Source organism: Panthera pardus, unplaced genomic scaffold, assembly GCF_024362965.1.
Source record: "Panthera pardus isolate Hobbes unplaced genomic scaffold, ASM2436296v1 HiC_scaffold_22, whole genome shotgun sequence".
NCBI classification, from domain to species: domain Eukaryota; kingdom Metazoa; phylum Chordata; class Mammalia; order Carnivora; family Felidae; genus Panthera; species Panthera pardus.
Window position 1 is genome coordinate 34,532,304 of NW_026526788.1, and position 20,053 is coordinate 34,552,356.

The 20,053-nt window shown below is 35.7% G+C and overlaps 1 protein-coding gene across 4 annotated transcripts in view; it reads left to right on the forward strand.

The window, feature by feature from the left end:
* ADK (adenosine kinase) overlaps positions 1–20,053 on the forward strand; it is a 513,465-nt gene that overhangs the window by 386,239 nt on the left and 107,173 nt on the right. For all 4 annotated transcript variants that reach the window (XM_019444618.2, XM_019444621.2, XM_019444620.2 and 1 more), the window contains one exon: positions 19,880–19,915. In XM_019444618.2, the coding sequence (XP_019300163.1) occupies positions 19,880–19,915 (36 nt within the window). The remainder of the gene's footprint in view (positions 1–19,879; positions 19,916–20,053) is intronic.

The window sequence follows — 20,053 nt, forward strand, 5'->3', positions numbered from 1 at the left end:
ATGCTCCTCTTCTGCCTTGACCTATTTTTACTCCATTATTCAGTATTATTCACCCAGTTAACTCTTACTCATTCTTTAAGCCTCAACTATCTTCTCTTAGAGATTCCTTCTTCATCTATACCATCTATCAGTTAGATCCCCTTTAATAGTCCCTCTATATTACTAGTCCTTAACAGTCCCTGGCACATAGTGGGTGCCTGTTAAGTGAAAGGATAGATTAATATATTGAGTACTTACTATGTTCTAGTCACTATAAAATCTCTTCAAGGAACTTTCTGAAGTCTGAGTTCCAAAAGCCCATGTTATTTTGTAAATGATATACTTACTTAGTTTCACTTTAGGGGACTAAATTAACAATTCTGAATGAAAGATCTAAGGATATACATTTATGTAAGTGCATGTGTACCTGTTTGTGTGTAGCAAGTTGCAAAGTAAAGTGAATATTCTATGTGGTTACTGTCAGGAAACCTTAAATACTATTACTTTAGTGAATATTATTGTATAATAATTTCCTTACAAGTATGTCTAGAAAAACAACCTGTTTCACATAACAGCTTCTCCAAGCATCTCTCTGCTGTCTACATCTTTGACTTCTTACAATTCATTGCTTAGGGTCAAAAGTCAGAATCTCGACATCTCCCAGAAAAAACCATTTAAATTAAATGAGTCCATCAAGATTTTGGAGGAAGGCCACTTGAAAAAAAAGAAAATATATTACATTTTACTTTTAATTTTCGAAACCTGAAAACTAATGGTATTTCATCTATTCTTTTTGATGGCCCATGTGCTCCAGTCCTGTGATTTCCTTAGCATTCTGTAATAGTTTTTACTTTTATGCTTTCTACTTTTATGTATTTCTTCCCAAGATGCTCTTTGAAGCTCCAACACAGAATTCCTTTTTCTCTAACAAACTTTTCCTGACTAACCCTATTCCATTTTTTCTGAACTCTGAATTTTTTCACCATGTTAGTATATATATATTTCTCAACTTTTATACACTGTACTATCATGTACTTGGTCATATGTACATTAGGTTTTCATTGTGAATAGCCTGTGTGTGTGTGTGTGTGTGTGTGTGTGTGTGTGTGTGCGCTGTGTTCTTGCTCCTTGATTTCACATGACCCCCACACACAGCCCAGGTCACTTTCATCTTATTTTCCTTGAATTAAGTGAAATACGGTTTTAAATCCCTTACCTGGAAAATGAAATATAAGTCATTACAGGGGTACTTTCCTTCACCTCCTCAGGGTTCTCACACAAACTAAAATATTCAGGGAATTATGCCCCCCACACCCCATCTTCTGTCCCCATTGGTTCTACTGAGACACCACTGTTCATCCTTAAAGTCCAGTGGCTCTGCCTCTTATTAGGGCATAAGAATCTTGGCCAAAGCTGGTAGCTGTAGTAGCTTAGATCTAACTTCCTATGTTGGGTATTTTCTGTTGGCCCTTCAAGACTGACATTTTACTCTTCCTTTCCTATTCTGCCCTTGAGCGCCCGAAGAAATCTTCTTAGTAGCATGGAGAAAAAAGGTATATAGACCTTTTGGGGCCCTAAATTATTTAAAATACGGTTTTAAAGCCCTGGAAGCCTGAAGGTTGGGTGAAAGTAAAAGGATTAAGAAAGGGGGAGTTAGAGCCTGGAAAGTCAAGTCACAGGTCTTAGAATTCATCCTCTCCCCAATCATGCTCCAGGAAAATTACTGTACCTTAACACGTGCTTGTTGAGTTGATGAAACAATATTTGCATAACTATTCCCTAACAACTGAATTAAAAGAGTTAAAGACTTTAACAATTCAAGATTGCTGCCTGTACTGCTGGGAATTTTTTAAACAAGTGGTCATATCAAAAATAAAACATAAACCTTGCTTTTAGTAAGAGGAACAATAGTATAAGAACCCACTTGCCGTTCTAGTTTTCAAATCAATGAATATGATAAAACTAAGATGGGATAAAAATTTTAGAAGACAGTTAAATAAAATCCAAATTGGATGTGGAATAAAGGCCAAATTGTTATTTTCAGTCATGTGGTACATATTTCCATATGTTCTGAAAATCCTTAAGAACTTGGCACAAAGTTCTGCTGAAATAATTTCTGTTTCTTAAATGACAGGTGCCTCATTTTTTATTGTAGTATTAATTCAGAATCCCAACAAGTAAGAAAATGCATAACATAAAAGATAAATTTATAAGCATTTGCCTAACTTTAGCCATGGAATCATTACTTTCATTCACTTTCAGTGTATTTCTGTTTCCTTCCTCTCTTTCACCTTCTGGCCTCCTTATGTCTTCATTTTCTCCTTTTCATTTTAACCACAATCATTTGTTTATCAGATGGTTCTTGTTTCTACTTCTGAATACACTTAAATGCCATTTATAAAATCATAAATACTTATTGAATTTGTTTAAAAACCTAATGGGATTCAACAATAGTTTGAAACTGCAACATAATTATTAAATGTGGGTTTTAACACCAGTGATGATTCACATTTTCCAGGCTCTATGTTTTACAATTTGTTTTTCTTGGCAAGGGTTTAAGTATCCATGAATAAGGCAAAAGGTTTCTTGAATTTTGGCTTTTAAAGAAGGAATACATCTTTTCCTGTCTTCTAAAAAGTTACTTTACCTTTTACCAAAAGACATCAGCCGTAGAAATGATAGATATTTAAATCTACTCACTGATTTAGGCTAGTCATTTCTTGATAAAGTCACTGGGTTTTTTGTTTATGAAACCTTCCCTAATAGGAGACTGTCTGTGGTTGTTAGGGACCTTCCAAAAAATCATTTTTATGGTCACTGAATTTTATAATTAGAAGGACTTCAGGAAAGGGTTAGAAACCTCTCATTTTTGAGATGAGGAATCTGAGAAAGAGAGTTTGTGTCTTGCCCAAAGTCACATGATAGGTAAAGTAAGAGGCAAAGTACGAGTCAGAATACAAGTTTCTTGATTCCAAGTCTAGGACCATTTTTATACCATTGTTTCATGAGCATGGAAAGCAAGCTGATTGTTCACCTAAAATTCATTATATTGTGTGTACCTTAGAACTTGTCGTTTCTATACTTTATTCTTTGAGTTAAAATATTTTGTATTTATCATCTGTTTTCTGATTTGCCATCTAAGAATCTTCATTTGTCTTCCCTTTTATATCCAGTCTGCATAATGCTACTAGGTAAGCTAGTCTTTTAAAATGCAGTTCTAATTATGCCACCTACTTGCTCAAAAACCTTAATATCTCTCACCTTCTCCATCTACCTACCACATAGTTAAATGAACTAAATCCACTGTCCTAACTCATGAAAGACTAACTCTACCTTTCAAATCTTAGTGCTTTCTGCTTCTCTACTCATCCCTTATGATCCAGCCAAATTGAACCATGTGCTATTTTCAGGATACACATTTCATTGTCCATACCTCTGTGTCCTTCCTTATTATATCTTCACCTAAATTTTTACCTATCTTTCTAGATTTATATCAAATTCTGGGACACCTGGCTGCTCAGTTGGTAGAGCATGCTTGATCTTGGGGTTGTGAGTTCAAGCCCCACATTGGGGATAAGGTTTACTTTAAAATTTTTTTTTAATTATTCTTATTTTTGGTTAATCAGATGAGTTTAGCAGAATGCCATATAACTATGGAAATAAGTGATCTCTAATATGTTCTTTGGTTGCTAAAATTCTTGAAACAGATGGAAGATAGTTATTACCTTTTATTCCTACAACAGATAATAAAAAATCTGCCCAGGCCATCACAACCAAGAGATGCCCTACAACTACCATGCCTATCTAGCACTCAATGGTATCTGAGTAACATTATCACAGTAGTTACATGGAATCATTAGAATTCAACTAGATCTATTAAATGCCTGCTCTGAATCTATTACGGTTACCATATCTTTCAATTTAGTCAGTACCTGTAGATTATACAATGTATATTTTTTACTTTGGGGCTACTAATGAAAGTGCATATTTTTTTAAACAAGTACACAGAAAATTATGCCATTTTTAGATGTTGCACCTGATAACACACTCAATAATTTAGGATGCTTTTGAAAAATCTTGGATAGACCTTGACACTGTTGGCATTTTTTCATATACACAATTTATATAGCTTTCTTCTCAAGAATGCGCCATTGCTTTCTTGACCCTTCACTTTCCTCGCCATCCTTTCAAAATAAGAAAGTAAATTACCATCACCTGTTGATTAGTGATGAGGGCTAATGTGAAAGTAGCAGAGCAGAAAGAAAAGTTACTGATAATTGAAAATCTCTATAATAACAAAACCACTGCCAAGAGTTGATTGTCCATGGTAAAGTTATAGTGACTTACTCTGTTTGAAGTAGAGTTGGAAGACAAAGTGCCCTCCCCACAGCAATCCATTCCTAAATCCAGGCTCCTTGCCTTCACCTCTGCTACTGCTAATCCAATACTGACTAATTACCAAGCTCTACTGAGTTGGTGAATACATCTCCGGCCCCTGTTGTGTCTAAACCATCTCTAATCTACTCTAGCTAGTCAAGAATTGACTTTCCTTGTTTGTGGGGTGCAGTGCACGTTAAGTAGAGATGTAACTCACATCATTCCTTTCACCCCAAGGTTTTTAGGATTGTTATCATTGCTCCTGGCTTCTATTTCCAAGGGGTTCGCTCTGAATCAGATCTCATTATTGAAATACTTGACATAAGATCAACTTCTTATATATAATATTTTCTTTTGAAAGAAGAAAATTTAGCAGTGGGTCTTGAGCTACACATGTGGTAGTGTCTATAATGATATGTGCATTGGCAGTGAAAAAAAAATGACATAGATTACACTGGGTATGTATTAGCATTTATTTGCTAGAGGGAAAAAAAGGCTTCATTTTAAAGTTGTGAAGGGTACCATTCACTTCAACCAGTGACTTATTGCTGGTTATAAGTTCATTTAGACTTCTGTTTTTATCCCACATGCTATAAATCTTTTAATTTATCTTGCATGTCAGCAAAGCAAAATAGTTGCTTGTCATAAAATTGCTTAGTTGGTAACTTACCAAGTACTCAAACTGAATTCGGTTTACTCTTTACCCCTGTTATTTAATCTGTATGTAAGGTGTTTTGTGATTTTTGTTTAGTTAATCTGTTGGTTTGTTTTTTGCTATTCTTGCTACTTCTATCGTAAATATTTTGGCACTTATTCTTATATTGTATTCTTTGATACCCAGTTTCTGCCAGTGATGTCTGGACGCTATATCCTTGAAAATATAATTTTACAATTCAGAATAAAATATTCTTTTAGGAAAAACTATCACCCTGATTATTTGTGTAATATTTGGAAATGAGGCAAATGCCAATATCTTTTATGGTAACTTTCCAGGGCAGGACAGCTGCAGATTTGGCCAAGGTATAGATTGCATAAATACTCTCACAGAACACAGCAGACCAGCAGTTTATTAAATATTTAGACAAATCTTAGATCTCATTCTTGAAAATCTCAATACAGATGGGTACAAGGATCTTTTGCCTTTTTTAATAACATTCTTTTAATCAGTTTAACGCATTCAGTGCACATTTATGTATGAGGCACAGTTCTAGGATAAGATATAAAAACCAGGTCTCAAGAAGTTCATAAACTAGGGAAGAAAATAGGCCACGTAAATAAATTATAATGCAATGCAAGAAATAGTGTAATAGAGGCATATACACAGCACTAAGTCAGTGAACTCTGATCCAAAAAATAAAGTATAAACCGCAAGAAATCAAGTCAATATAAATCTCCCAAGGAAGTATTTCTTCTTTGCTTAATGTTGGCAAGTGCTTTGTCTTTATCATTTGGTAAATCAACAAGGATTTATAATCTATTCTGTGCAGAGGAATATGTTAGATGCTTTGAGGATACAAAGTGAGAAAGAGTTTCTGCACTAAGAATTTATAATCTAGTAGGAGAGATAAACTGTCTGTACAAATAAACTGTGTTTCCAGTCTGCACATAATTGTCATAAGAGAAACCTTTATAAATTGAGCAAAACTCTTCTGCAATGCACAAAGCCACTTCTGGAGATAGGGAAAAGAGAGACCATGAACAATTCAAGAAGGCTTCCATTAAGCAGAAGATGGCTGAACTAACCCTGGAGGGATTAGTAAGATTTTGACAAGGGTGGTTGAAGGGTATTCTAATTCATTTAGTGCCTACATGTGCAAGGTAGCATGAAGGCAAAAGAGCCTGGGGCATGTTCAGAGAATAGCAAGTATTCTAGTTTGAGTGGCATCTGGTACATGTATAAGGGAATAGTAAAAGATCAGGCTAGAAAGGAAAAGTAGAGGCACTTTATGGAGGACCTTTGAAAGTCAGGCTATGGAACTAGGACTTTTATCAGGAAGCAGTAGGTAGTTTTTTGAGCAAAGACTAATTGAAGTTGATATTTAGGAAGGTGACTCTAATGGTCACGTGCAAGGATGGATTCAAGCTGAGTGTGATTGTTACCAAAGACTGGTTAGGTGACTATATAGGCAATAGGTAGTACAGGCCTGACCTAGGGTTGTGTTGGTAGGAATGGGAACAAGGTTACAGATATTACAGGCCTCATGTTTATAAAAGGTACTTGGCAGAACTTGGAAGCTGTCTGATGCAAAGGGAAAGTGTCAAAGGGACTCTGGAAGTGAGGCAGGATATCTGGTGATGATATCAAATAAAAGGAGTATAGGAAACTACCCCCAAAAAAATGTAAAGAGAAAACAGATCAGAAAATTGGAAACTGAATTCTAGAGAAAGACTGTCCTTAGAGAATTTAACAAATGAGAAAGAAGCTAAGCAACAGAAAAGTGGGAGAGAGAGGGAAAGAAGATACTCAACACAAAAGTAGGGAGGGGAGTTTCTAGGAGAGGTGAGAACATTCAAACTCAAAGTATCAGTTAAGTCTCACTTATTAAATTATCCATTGGAATTGGGAAATCCAAACAAAGGAGCTTGAATGTACAGGGAGTTGAATGTACAACTTTGGGGGAAATTGCCCAAAGGCCCAAAGGAGGGAAAATATTTACTCAAGAAATGAAGAGTAATTTACGATGCAAAGAAATTTGGAGAGAGATTGAACCTAAACCTCTAAAAGAATAGAAGGAAATGAGTACTCATTTTATTTCTTAAAATAATTATTCCTAAATTTTATACTATGCAGAAATCCTTCTTCCCTCAAGAAAAGCAATTAAGTCCTATTCAAAAAAGTCAAGAGGAAAGGCTAAGATTGGTGAGAACACACTCTCTGAGATGGATGTAGGTAGACTCCAACTTGTAATACAATGTACAATAAGTCAAAATTGCTGTTAACGAAATCCCATCTGTTAGCCCAGTCACATTATACTGTTCAGTAGAATAAAAATGCCAGTATTTTTGCTACTAGCTCTCTGCTGTATTACCTTCGGTTACCAATGTGCTGTTGATATCTAATGAAAATTCATCCTTTGTCATGGAGACTCCAAAACTCCACAGGTAAGCACTAGGATTGGATAATGTGTTCAATCCGATTCTGATTCAAGGTTTGTGAGGTAGAAAGATAGACATTTCTTTAATTCTAGTTTTTAGACTAAAATGATTGGCTCCCTGGCTCCCATTTCATTGTCAAATGCAATATGAACTTCTCAGAAATAGTATCTTTTCAAACCTGTTTCTTCTTCATACAGCAAGGGTAGGTGAAATCACACTTTCCATCTAACATTTATTGAGTACCCTACTACATGCTCTGTTGGGTGTTTTCTACTATTTTTCTGTTATTTTTTTAATAGCCTGACTTGTTCATTTGGCTAATTTCTTTTTTTTTTTTTAATATAATTTATTGAGCTAATTTCTTTATCATGCATGTCGGATTTTTTTTCTTTGACTTCTTTGTAGTTTTGTTTTTTGCCTGAAGAGACCTGTGTTGATCATTACTTTCATGGCTATTCTTGCTACTTCCCACTGGCCATTGTGAAAATTTTAAGTTTGTTTCTATAATGAGACTTGTTTCTAAAAGCAGCATTATAGGAGCACCTGGGTGGCTCAGCCAGTTCAGGCTTTTGATCAAATGCCATGTCAGGCTCTATGCTGACAGTGTGGAGCCTGCTTGGGATTCTCTCTCTTCCTCTGTCTCTGCCCCTCCCCTGCTCACTCACACATGCTCTCTCTCTAAAAATAAATAAATAGGGGCACCTGGGTGGCTCAGTTGGTTAAGTGGCCAACTTCGGCTCAGGTCATGATCTCCCAGTTTGTGAGTTTGAGTCCTGCATCGGGCCCTGTGCTCATAGCTCAGAACTTGAAGCCTACTTCAGATTCTGTGTCTCCCTGTCTCTCTGCCCCTCCCCAGCTCACACTCTGTCTCTGTCTCTGTCTCTCTCAAAAATAAACGTTAAAAAAATTTTTAAATAAATATAAATAAATAAACTTAAAAAAATAAAAGCAGCATTACAATACACTCTGTACATAATTATTATTAACCAGCTAGTAAGAAGGAAGGAAATAATACAGGTTATTGGTGATATTTGAATGTGATGTGTTATATACATATCTATAGGTTAAAATTCACACCTGGGGAGAAATTACCTTTTTATTGTTTGGGTTTTTTTCTACTAGAGATAGGAGACTAGATGCTTTTCTGTTTTTACTACATTTTGTTATGTTATTAAATCACAATGTCCTATAAATTCTTTTCTTTATTTAGTACAGTAATATTTTAGACTGAATATTACTGGGATTTCCAATTCTATTTCCTCTTCTCCCTCAGAAGACCAAGAGATCTAAAGAATAGGGGAGCTTTTGTGAAAGGTCTGAAGTTAAAAGTCAAAACAGCTAGAAATTGGTGATCTCTGTAACATCCACTTTCCTCTGCCATATTTCACACCTTACCCTTCTCCCTTTGCTCACAGGTAGAGTTGTGCTCTTGTCCATCTCTGAATTTTATATACAGTTTTCATTTTATTTTTATCTTATTTTTTAAAAGTTAATTTTGTAAAACTTCCAGGCTAGAATAGGGTCATTAGAGTGGCCCTAAGGGGCAGGCTTCATATTGGCAGTAGTATCACACATTGACAACTTGGGAAGGATCATGCATGAATATGGAAAATATAAAGGACATTGGTGTACCTTTGAACTGAGAGAAAGGAATCATTAGGTAGTTAATAAGAATCTCTCTCCATCTGAGATCTTCCCTTTCTCTAATGCTTAGCAGTGGTCCATAATGCCTTTCTGGTTGTCCTGCATACAAATGGATCTAAATTCATAAGAATTGGTTATTTATCTTTACTGTCTTTTTTTTTTAATATAAGTGATTTGGTTTTTAGATTTTTTTTTTTTATTTGTGTGTGTGTGTATGTGTGTACGCTCCAGTGAATGAAAGAAATAAGATCTGTCAAAAGATACACATTTTACCTATCTTAAGGCTAACAGGCTGGAGCCTGCTCTCCATAAGGGCTTCAGAAAACAATCTGTTTTAAAATTTATAAATATCCTACTAATATCATACTTCAGGGGTTGGCAAACTTTTTCTGTACAAGTACAGTTAGTATAATCTCTGTTGAGCTAGTTAACTCTGCTGTGGTAACATGAGCAACGATAGGCAGTATGTAAATGAGTGAGCATTGCTATGTTCCAGTTAAACTTTATTTATAAAAACAGGCAGTGGGCTAAATTTGTCTTGCAAGCCACTGACCCTGGGCATAATGTATTGATCATACATTGTAGTAGAGCCCTCTGTTGGTTGAAAGAGATGCCCAGGGAAAATTTTTTATCTAAAAAGGAAAGGTGTTACTACTTATCTGGAGGTTTCTAGTTGGTAGGACAAAAAGCAAGAAAATGACAAGTATATAGGATATGCAAAGTAAAAAAGGGTTTAGAACTAATTAGAGTTATTCTTCATAGGGTTTCAAATGTAATTATTGATAGAGTGTTTATGATTTAGTGCATCAGCTACAGGAATAGGAACTGTATCCATTGTATAATAAAATGTAAAAAGCAGTGTATGAGATGCTTAAGATAAACGATCAATCTGTTTTGTCTTTGGCTTGATCATAAATGTTTTTAACCAATAAATAGGGAACTACAGAATTGTTGAATGTGCCAGGATATTTTAGGATCTGTACTTCATGATGGACCCACATTGAACTTCTGCTGGAAGTAATGAAGTAAAAGAGACCAGATTTATCTTCCCTCCTTAAACAATATAAAACCAGAGAAAATATATAAAACAATAGTCTCCAGGCATTAAACAACAGGCAGTACAGGATGGTGATCCCTGAGAGAAGATGAACAAATGAGAGAATCCCTGCAACTGCCATAGCACTCTGTTTAAACAAAGTTTCCAGTCTACATTGTAGGAAGGGGAGTCCCAGACCCCTTTCATTAACTGAAACAGAGTTAAGAACTGAAGAAGGCCAAGATAGGTAGACTTTACAAGAGGGGGTACCAGAGAAGAAAGAGCTGCACAGAGACAAAGTGCACATACTAAATATCTGCAGGGGGTTCCCTGGAGTCTTCAGCTTTTCAATACTGACCAGCATATGTGTATGAGGAAAGTATTCAAGGTAAAGGATGAAACTATTGTAAAGACGCAAACACAACATTCCCCAACTTCACACAGGTTGATAGCAGTTTATGTCCCCAATAGCCAGAGTGGAGAAACGTATAATAAAAAGGCTTTTTTATTTAGTACTCAAAAAGATAATTACATCAGTAGGATTCCATATTTGCTCTAGATTAAAGGCTGCTCTTATTTCACCTACCAAAGCTTAAAAATAAGCCTAGAAAAGATCAAAATGTTTCCTGGTAACCTAACTGAATTTCAGAATAAACCTCAAAAATGTGTAAAGTAATACAAAAAAATCCAGCACCTAAAACATACAATTCATAATATCTGGCATCCAGTCAAAATTATTGAGCATGCAATGATGCAGGAAAATACAACCCAAAAAAGAGGGGGAAAAAATCAGTCAGTAGAAATGGATTTAGAAATGGCACAGATGTTAGAATTATTTGACAAGGATTAACATTTCTAAATATATTCTGTATTTCAAGAAGGTAGAGGAAAGCTTAAGCCTGTTAAGAAGAGATATAAAAAATATAAAAAAGATTGAACTTCTAGAGAGGAAAAATGTACTGGATGAGAACAGACATTGCAGAAGAAAAAATAAGAATTAGTGATCTTTAAGACACAGCAGCAGAGGCTATTCAAAATTAAACACTGAGAGGAAAAAATAGACTTTGAAAAACAATAAACCGTGCATCAGTGAGCTTTGGGACAATGTCAGGTGATCTAACATACATATTTGGAGTACTGGGGAAGAGGAGAGGAAATGGAAAATATTTGAAATAATAATGGTTGGAAATGTTCCAAATCTGATGAAAACTATAAACCCACAAATCCAAGAAGCTCAACAAATCACTAGTAGAAGAAACAAGGGGAAAAAAAACAAACCAAGAAGCATCATAATGAAAATGCATAAAATCAGTGATAAAAATCTTGAAAGCAGCCAGGTTTTTTTTTTAAAGCCACATTATATACAGAGGAACAAAGATTAGAATGACAGCAGTCTTAGCATCTGAAACAATGCAAGCTAGTCCATAGAGCACTGAAAGAAAAAAAATCATCAATCTAGAATTCTATACCCAGCAAAAGTATCTTTCAAAACACCCAAAAATGAAACAAAGATTTTTCAGACATAAAAACTGAAAGTTTATCAGTAGGAGACCAGCACAAACCATTTAGGAAGACTCAGGTCCAAATGCTACCTATATCAATTACTGCTATGTGCTCTTGGTCATACTTTAATCTCTTTGAACCTTCAGATACTCATCTGTGAAATGAGAAACCTATTTTATGGGATTTTTATGAGGATCAAATGAGATAAGGAAAATAATAGACATTTGTTGAGTGTTTCCTTTGTGCCAAGCATATGTTATCTCATTAAAAATGAAATAAAATACCCAATAAGATGCACTGGTCTGAGAATTTTCTTATGCTACCATCTCTCCTCTTTCTTCACTAACTGAAAACCTCAGGTTATTCTAGAAGTTAGCCCACATAGCTAATCAGTCAAATTTTGTTGAAATACTTTTCCTAACTTTGTTTTCTTTTAGTTACCACCATTAAATATGCTCAAAGGTGGGAATGAACAACTCTCCTTGCTATAATAGATTCATTAGCTAATAAATCACTTTTGTGAAAGGATTAGATATGTCCTAAGCTAAACCTAATATTTTGGCTTGTGTTTTCTCTGCCTAATGTTTTTTTCAGTCCAGTTTATTGAGGTCTAATTTATATACTGTCTATGTAACTTTTATTATAAACCTATTGGATAGGGGCCACAAATATCTTTATAGCTTATACTTTGCCCCACTGAGTTTTTGGCACTCAATAAACATTAAATAATATTTCTATTCAGCATTCTGCAGACAGGAAGCATATGGTAATAAATGTCAGAGCACAGGTTGAAAGTCCCCAAAAAGTTATGTGTTATACTCCTTGGAAAAGCCAGTACAGATATTTTTTCTGAATAAAATCTATTTTAAAAAGCAGTTCCCAGGCACATATTTTACCTAATGATTTTTCTCTACCCTTCCTTCACTTTATTTTCAAATTAAAGCTTTTCCTCAGGGACACCTGGGTGGCTCAGTCAGTTAAGCATCCAACTCTTGATTTTGGCTCAGGTCACTCACAGTTTGTGAGTTTGAGCCCCACAGCATCAGGCTCTGCACTGACAGCACAGAACCTGCTTAGGATCTTCTCTCTCTGCCCTGCTCTGCTCATGCTCACCCTCCCTCTCTCCCTTTCAAAATAGACAAAGTTAAAAAAAATTTCCTCATAAGAACTAATATAATATTAAAAATAATATTAATACAGTGTCATAAAAACTATATAAGTGATCTTTTTAAATAGCATAAAGAAATTCTTAGTCTGAAGGACAGCATGAGGAAATATTTAGAAGCTTAAGCAACATAAGTTTATGATGTATTGTATGAAAGGAAATAAACAGCAGTTAGTTCTTTATCATTAAATATCAGTATGACTTAGAAGTGTATCACTGCTATAGCTGCCGCAGACCTTATAATGGTATTAGACTTTGGCTCAATAATATTTTTCTCATCTGAGGATTCTGGCACTACTTAAATATCTTACTCTATTCTCAGTAAGGTAATCATTACTTCCAAATAATGAAAGACATTTTAAATTGAAGCTAGATGCCAAAAACAAATTTTATGCAAAAGATAATATATCCCAGTTTATCTGTATTGAAGAAATGGTTAACCATAATCAGTTAAACAAAACCATTTAGATAGCATGTATCTAAATTATCTTTCCATAATTTGCTCACCCTGTGATTGACCTGTTGACCACACTTAATTTGATTTGATTTTTGTGAGGATTTTTCTAAAGATTAACATAATCTGAGTGAGAAAATATCTTAATTGGGCCATGTTACATAACCTAAGGCTTAGGATTCTCATATATAAAATGTGGATAAGGATTCCAGACACAGCTTAACGTGATGCCTCTAACTCAGAGTCTCTCAAAAGGCTGTAATCAAGATGTCAGCCATGGCTGTAATCATATTACTACTGGGGGAGAATCTACTTGCAAAATCACTCATATATCTGTTGCCAAACCTCAGATCCTCACCAGTTGTTAGCCATGGGCCTCTCCATAAGTGTACTTGTAACATGGCAGCTTTCCTCTAGGGCAGGAGCTGAGAGCATGTGAGCAAGAGAATAAACAAGGCATCCCTTCACTTTTGTCATATATTTTTAGAAGCAAATCACTAGGTCCAGCACACACTCAAGGAGAGAGAATTATACAAAAATTTGAATACCAGCAGTCAAGGATCATTGGAAGCCAGTTTGGAGGCTGTCTACTACACATATGATCCACAGATAGGACAAATCATTGAATCCTCTGGAGGCTCTGGAACTTGTTTAAACTATCCTAAGATCTAATTAAGAACCTGAATTCAATAGGCAAAATGATTTTAATTTCACATTAAATATTCCATTGATTCCTAGCAACAGTCTAATGAAACAGGTATTATTGGCATCAATTTTATTGATATAAACTGATACACTGAGTGTCTTGCTCAAAATTACATAGCAAATGAACTATAAAATTGCACCCTTAGTGTAGGTCTTATGATTCTAAGCCCTGTACTCTTTCCATTTAGCTGTAACTGCTTCCTGACCAGTACTACCTTGCACTTAAAGCCATTCAAAAAGAACATTATGCATCTAAATGTATACATAAATATGTGAATTTTTTATATACAGAGAAAAATATATAACATTCTTAGACTCTCTACACCATAGCATTTAAGATTCACAGTATTGTTTCAAATATTATTGAGTCCAAGTCCAATACCATCTAAGGTTTGCAACAGCTATAGCAGTGATACATCTCTAGGTTAATAGTATCTGTTAGTCTGAAAGTACACATGGGAGGACAGGGCGCCTGGGTGGTTCAGTCAGTTAAGCGTTTGACTCTGGATTTCAGCTCAGGTCATGATCTCATGGTTTGTAAGATCAAGACCTGTGTCGGGCTCTGTACTGACACAGTGTGGAGCCTGCTTAGGATTCTTTCTCTCTCCTTCTTTCTGCCCTTTCACCTCTCTCCTTTCTTTCTGCCCTTTCACCACTTACACACGTGTGAGCACTCTCTCGCTCAAATAAACATTATAAAACTATATATAGGCAGTAAATACTTATTGAATGGAGAGATGAACAAAGTAAAAACAACAACTGGTTTGGTGGCTCCATTCACCCTTGGCTTTTCTAAAAGCTCTAGACTCCTGTGACTTGAGTGAGGACCATGGGGGAAAGCTTCAGTGAATTTTCTTCTTCCTCCTTGCACTGGAGCAACAAAGTAGTTTGTTTTGGATGGATAAGCAGCTTTCTGTGGATAGTGAGAAATTACCTTTCTTTGGTCCTGAGTTTGATATTCTTCCTTTTTGTTTCATTCCATGAAGTTTCAGCCTATACCACGACCCCTCATATCCGAGATCAAAAATAGAGTGGTAACATTAGCAAGCAGTTAATAGTTCTAACTGGGTTTGCAGCCTTCAAGTGCAGAGCAGGAAGTGTGAGGGCAAGGGTTATGAACTCTGGTGGGGGTGGTAGTCATACCCTTCAGATCACCCTGGAGAAAAGAGAGGTGAATTTTGTTTTTAAAGGTCTTTGCCCACTTCTCAAAATAACTTTGTGGTATGTTTAATAAGAATGTAGAAAATTACCTTTCTTGGGGCACCTGGGTGGCTCAGTCGGTTGAGCATCTGACTTCGGCTCAGGTCATGATCTTGCAGTTTGTGAGTTCGAGTCCCGCGTCCAGCTCTGTGCTGACAGCTCAGAGCCTGGAACCTGCCCCATATTCTGGGTCTCCCTCTCTCTCTGCCCCACCCCCAGTAACTCTCTCTCTCTCTCTTTCTCTCTCTCTCTCCTTCAAAAATAAATAAACATTTTTTAAAAAATTTTTAATGAAAATTACCTTTCTTTATAGAAGCAAAACAATAGTTCTTACAACAAAGAAGTAAATTTCACAAATCAGAGGATACAAGGTCAATATACAGAAATCATTTGCATTTCCTATATAGCTAGTAACCAATAACTTCAATAACCATAATTGAAATAAGAATATGGACAAGTTACCATTTTAATTTAATATTGATTACAGGTCATTCTACTTTATAAATTAAAACTGGGGTGTTATCAAACTATAAAGAAAACAGTTTTTTTCCTCAATTGAATAAAAAGGAAATAACTCTTTGATACACACAAACATGCTCTTGAGTTTCTTCTTCCTTTCCTGTATAATCTGAGGATTGTGCTTTTTAATAGTGGCTTGCTAATCCTTTTTAATAGCTCATAAAGTAAGTATTCCATAGTTTTCATTAACCTTGAATTTCAGCCTCTTTTTTTCTTAAACCTCAAAACCTACATATTTGGTTGCTGTTTGACTAGCACCCTTTTAGCCTGGTCGATGAAGCAGCAAGCCTACTGCAAATCCTAAATAACGTGGTGTAGATGAGAGCCTGAGACTTTAATTACATGTCATTTTACTCACAACACTCAATTCCAGGAAGGAAAAAATGACTTTGCTGTTGTAAAAGACATATTATGTGAGTATCATTCATTGTAAACCAAAAATGATACTGTATTAGAGCATAGACAACAATGGGAACTAATTCTGAAAATGTGACCTGTCTGGGAAACTGAATAATAGTGAAAGTTATCAAAATGGAAAGAAGTGTTAATGTGAAATCCAGCCTTCTCAGAAATACTCTTTCCTGGCCTGTTTGGTTTTGCTTTTGTTGCTTGTCATGCATGAATGAAAGTGCTACATACACTCTCAGGGGAGTAGGAAAGCCTCTGTCGGTTGTTTATTTCCTTAATCCCTCCTCCTTTGTGATTTTTGATGTCAGATCTAAAATGGAAAGCCTGTAAATATAATGATTATCACATGGATAATCACCTGCATTAGGAACCGCCCTGCTTCTCTATTCTAACCCTAGCTGTTCTCCACACGTCACATCCACTCTGCGGTTGGATTTTAACCTGACTGCTTCATTAGATTTGTGAAACTCAGTGCGTGGCGCCCTGGGGCAGCACAGATGGGGACATGCTTGTTTTCTTTTCTCACTTTCACTGCAAAGACACACTAAAAAGTCCTTTTCAATTTAGTGTGATCAGTTCACTTGGAATTAACCCTGATATTTGGAACCTGCCTTACTCTTCTGCCCACTGTCTATACCCCTTTTTCCTTCCCTACTTTCAGACCTACTGCCTTTTCTTTTTGTCCTTCCATGCAGTGAATCTGAGGACTAAAATTCTGGTTAAATTCTGACTGGGTCAAACTGTTCCCCTGTGTTGTTTTATTTGTTTTGCTGGGAGGGAAAAATAAATGTTGTTCCATCATTGTATCTGCAAACACCTTCAAATCAGAGGTTAGCTGTGGGAAAAGTCTGCAGTGATGTGAGCCAGCTGCCTTCTCTAATGGACTGACTGGGGGCACCAGCTCAAGATCAAAAGAAGGTGGGAGGAAGTCAGGAGATAAGATCTTTTTAAGCCATAGAACAAGTGCTTAGCTTTTCAGTGATAGGGCACAGCTCTGCAAACCTGTATGAGGGGGTGCTAAGATAAAAAATTGAGTTGACTTTTTTTCAGCATGTCCTTCCTCAATCAGAATATGTTGGCGCTTTGAATAGTTTACAGATGTGGAAGTGTCCTAGGGCCTTGTTTCCTTAAAGAATAATGATCTGACATTTATATATGTGTCTTCTTGCAATTAGTTCTACTATACCATAACAGATCATAGTTAATTTCTTCTTATATCTGTGTGAGCAAAACTGGACATTAAAAAAGCAATTTAACTACTATATGTTGAATTTTGAGTTTTATGCCTTAGTGCAGTTTTAGTCATACGGATCCTTTTATTATTATTTTAGAGAAAGAGAGCACGCACACACATGAGCTGAGGAGAAAAGCAGAGGGAGAGAGAGAATCTCAAGCAGGCTCCACACTCAGCACAGAGCCCAACGTGGGTCTCAATCCCACGACCCTGGGATCATGACCTGAGCTGAAATCAAGAGTCAAATGCACAACTGACTGAGCTACCTAAGCACCCCCATACAGATTCTTCATATTAATTTTGTCTTATAGTTCTCTGGGCTTCTTTCATGCCTCTGATGAAGATCTATATAAATGAGTCGTTGTAGCAGAGCTTTCAGTTGTCTTTTTGATAAAAGAATTATCTTGGTTAATTCTTGGATTGGACAGCTTGGAAAAATATTACGTTGATATCATTTGAAACTTCTCCTTTTCCTTGACAGGCCAGCAAATATTATCGACTGTGTGGTGTATAAGTACTATTATAAGTAAATTGTCAAAGAGGCTTGCTTGGACCAATTGTTAAGTTCATAATTCAGTTTTTTTAATCTACCTCACTAAGGCTAACTCAATCAGCTTTATGCTTCCCTAGCGAACAGCCTAAGGAATTGTACTTTCAGCCTATCACTTTCTGTTAACTTAAGTGTTTAGCTTGTAGTCATCTATTTCAACCTTTTCAAACCCTCAAAATGGGTCTTCAAATCTATATGTCATTAGTACCTCGGACCATAAGAGTGCATACATACTTCTTTTCCCAGTGTTTTCCTTAACATGTAGATAGTACCCAGATTTGTGCTAGAGACACTGACTTACTTTCTGCCTTACATGGTTTGGTGCGGCAGTCGCTTCAGTTGAGTTGGATCTGCTCACTACTCAGGCTCAAATCCCATCCTTCTATTAATATCTTTTGGCAAAGATAATTTTGGAGGAATGTAAGTTAAGATGTAGAGGCTCTTGACAGTTGTCTGCAGTTTTTTTTTTTTTTTTTCATTTTCAAGAGGGAAGTTAAGTTGAAAAGTAATATTGCTTCTATTTTCTGTATCAGTCCTAAAATTAAAATATATGCAGAGTACAGAAAGAGAAAGGGTTTGGTTACACAGATGTGTTTTTGTAATTTGATAGCCTGTTTTAAGAGCATTAGTGGTTATAGTAATGTTCATCAGATTATGCCCTTAAGATATTCAGGAATCAAGAAAAACATTGTGAATTTAAAATTTTTAACTATTTTTTTTAATGTTCAACTTCTGTCACCCTGTCATCTATATAAAAGAGAAATTGGGGAGGAGGTAGACTGTTTGCTATAAAAGTTTTTAAACAGACAAAGTAAAAATACTGAATACATCTAGATTTAATCATTGTTAACATTTTGCCATTTTTACTTCACTTTAATTTTTTAAAGTGTTATTAAGTAAATTACACATATCATGTCATTTTATTTCTAAATGCTTCAGAATAAACCTCTAAAATTAAGGACATTTACCTTATCAAATTAATAATTCCTATCATTATCGCCATCCTGTTTCATTATCAAATTTCTCTAATTGTCCCCAAAATGCCTTTCCTGGATGGTTTGTTCAAAACAGGATTCAGTTAAGGTCTGTACATTGCTCTTGGTCATTTTTCCCCTCCCCAGGTTATCATAAGATTGATTTATTGAAGAGACCAAGCTATTTGTCTTATAGAATGTCCTACTTTATGGATTTTTCCATTTGCTTTCTCATTGTATCATTTAACTTGTTCTCCTATCCTCTGTATTTTCTGTAGACTGCTAGTTATTGAATTAAAGTTTTGAGTAATTAATGTCACAAATGAGGTCAGAAAACTTTATAGGTGATGCTGTGTCCTTTATACTGCATCGTAACAGAAGGCACAGAATATTTGGTGATTCCACTATTAATGGCAAAAACTGATAGGATTGATCACTGGGATAAAGTGATGACAGCTTGATCCTCTCATTATAAAGTTATACTTTGCTCCCCGTGACCAGCATATAATCTGTGATATTTTGGTTGCATGAAACACCCAGCTTCCTGTCATCCTTTCACCTAATGAATTTAGCATCTATTGATGATCCTTGCCTGAATAAATTTCATTAGGGATTGCAAAAAGATGATTTTATGAATCTATACATTTATTAGTAGACATTCTTCTCTACAGAAGAGCTTTCTGAAAGGTATTGTTTCAATTAAAAACACAACCACCAGTATGTTCCTTAGGTTTCAAATGATTGTCTTTCTTTGCTGGGGTCAAAACACCTGAACTCACTGTGACAGCTACAGTAAAAACACGCACTACATCTTCTTTATTCCAACTTGTGAAGTGTGTTGACATTATGCTGCCTTTTTTTTTTTTCATGCCAAGGGAAAAAGAAATCTTTTTTGGCGTAAGAATAAAAATTGAACTATGTGGGTATATTGAGATAATTGTGTAAAAAGAAGACTGTATGAATGAGTTTCAAAATGGATTATTTCTTCATTACCTAGCACTTTATAATTAACTGTTCTTTTTTTTTTTATTTCAGGAAGCTGCCACTTTTGCTAGAGAGCAAGGCTTTGAGGTGAGTTAACCCACAATTGCACACTAAACAGATCCTAAAGGTTTTTTCTAGCTGATAATGAAGTTCTTTTGGACAGTGATTGATGTGCTATTATACTCTCAGAGCCTCGCAGCAGTTGCCATGGAAACTTGGCAGTCG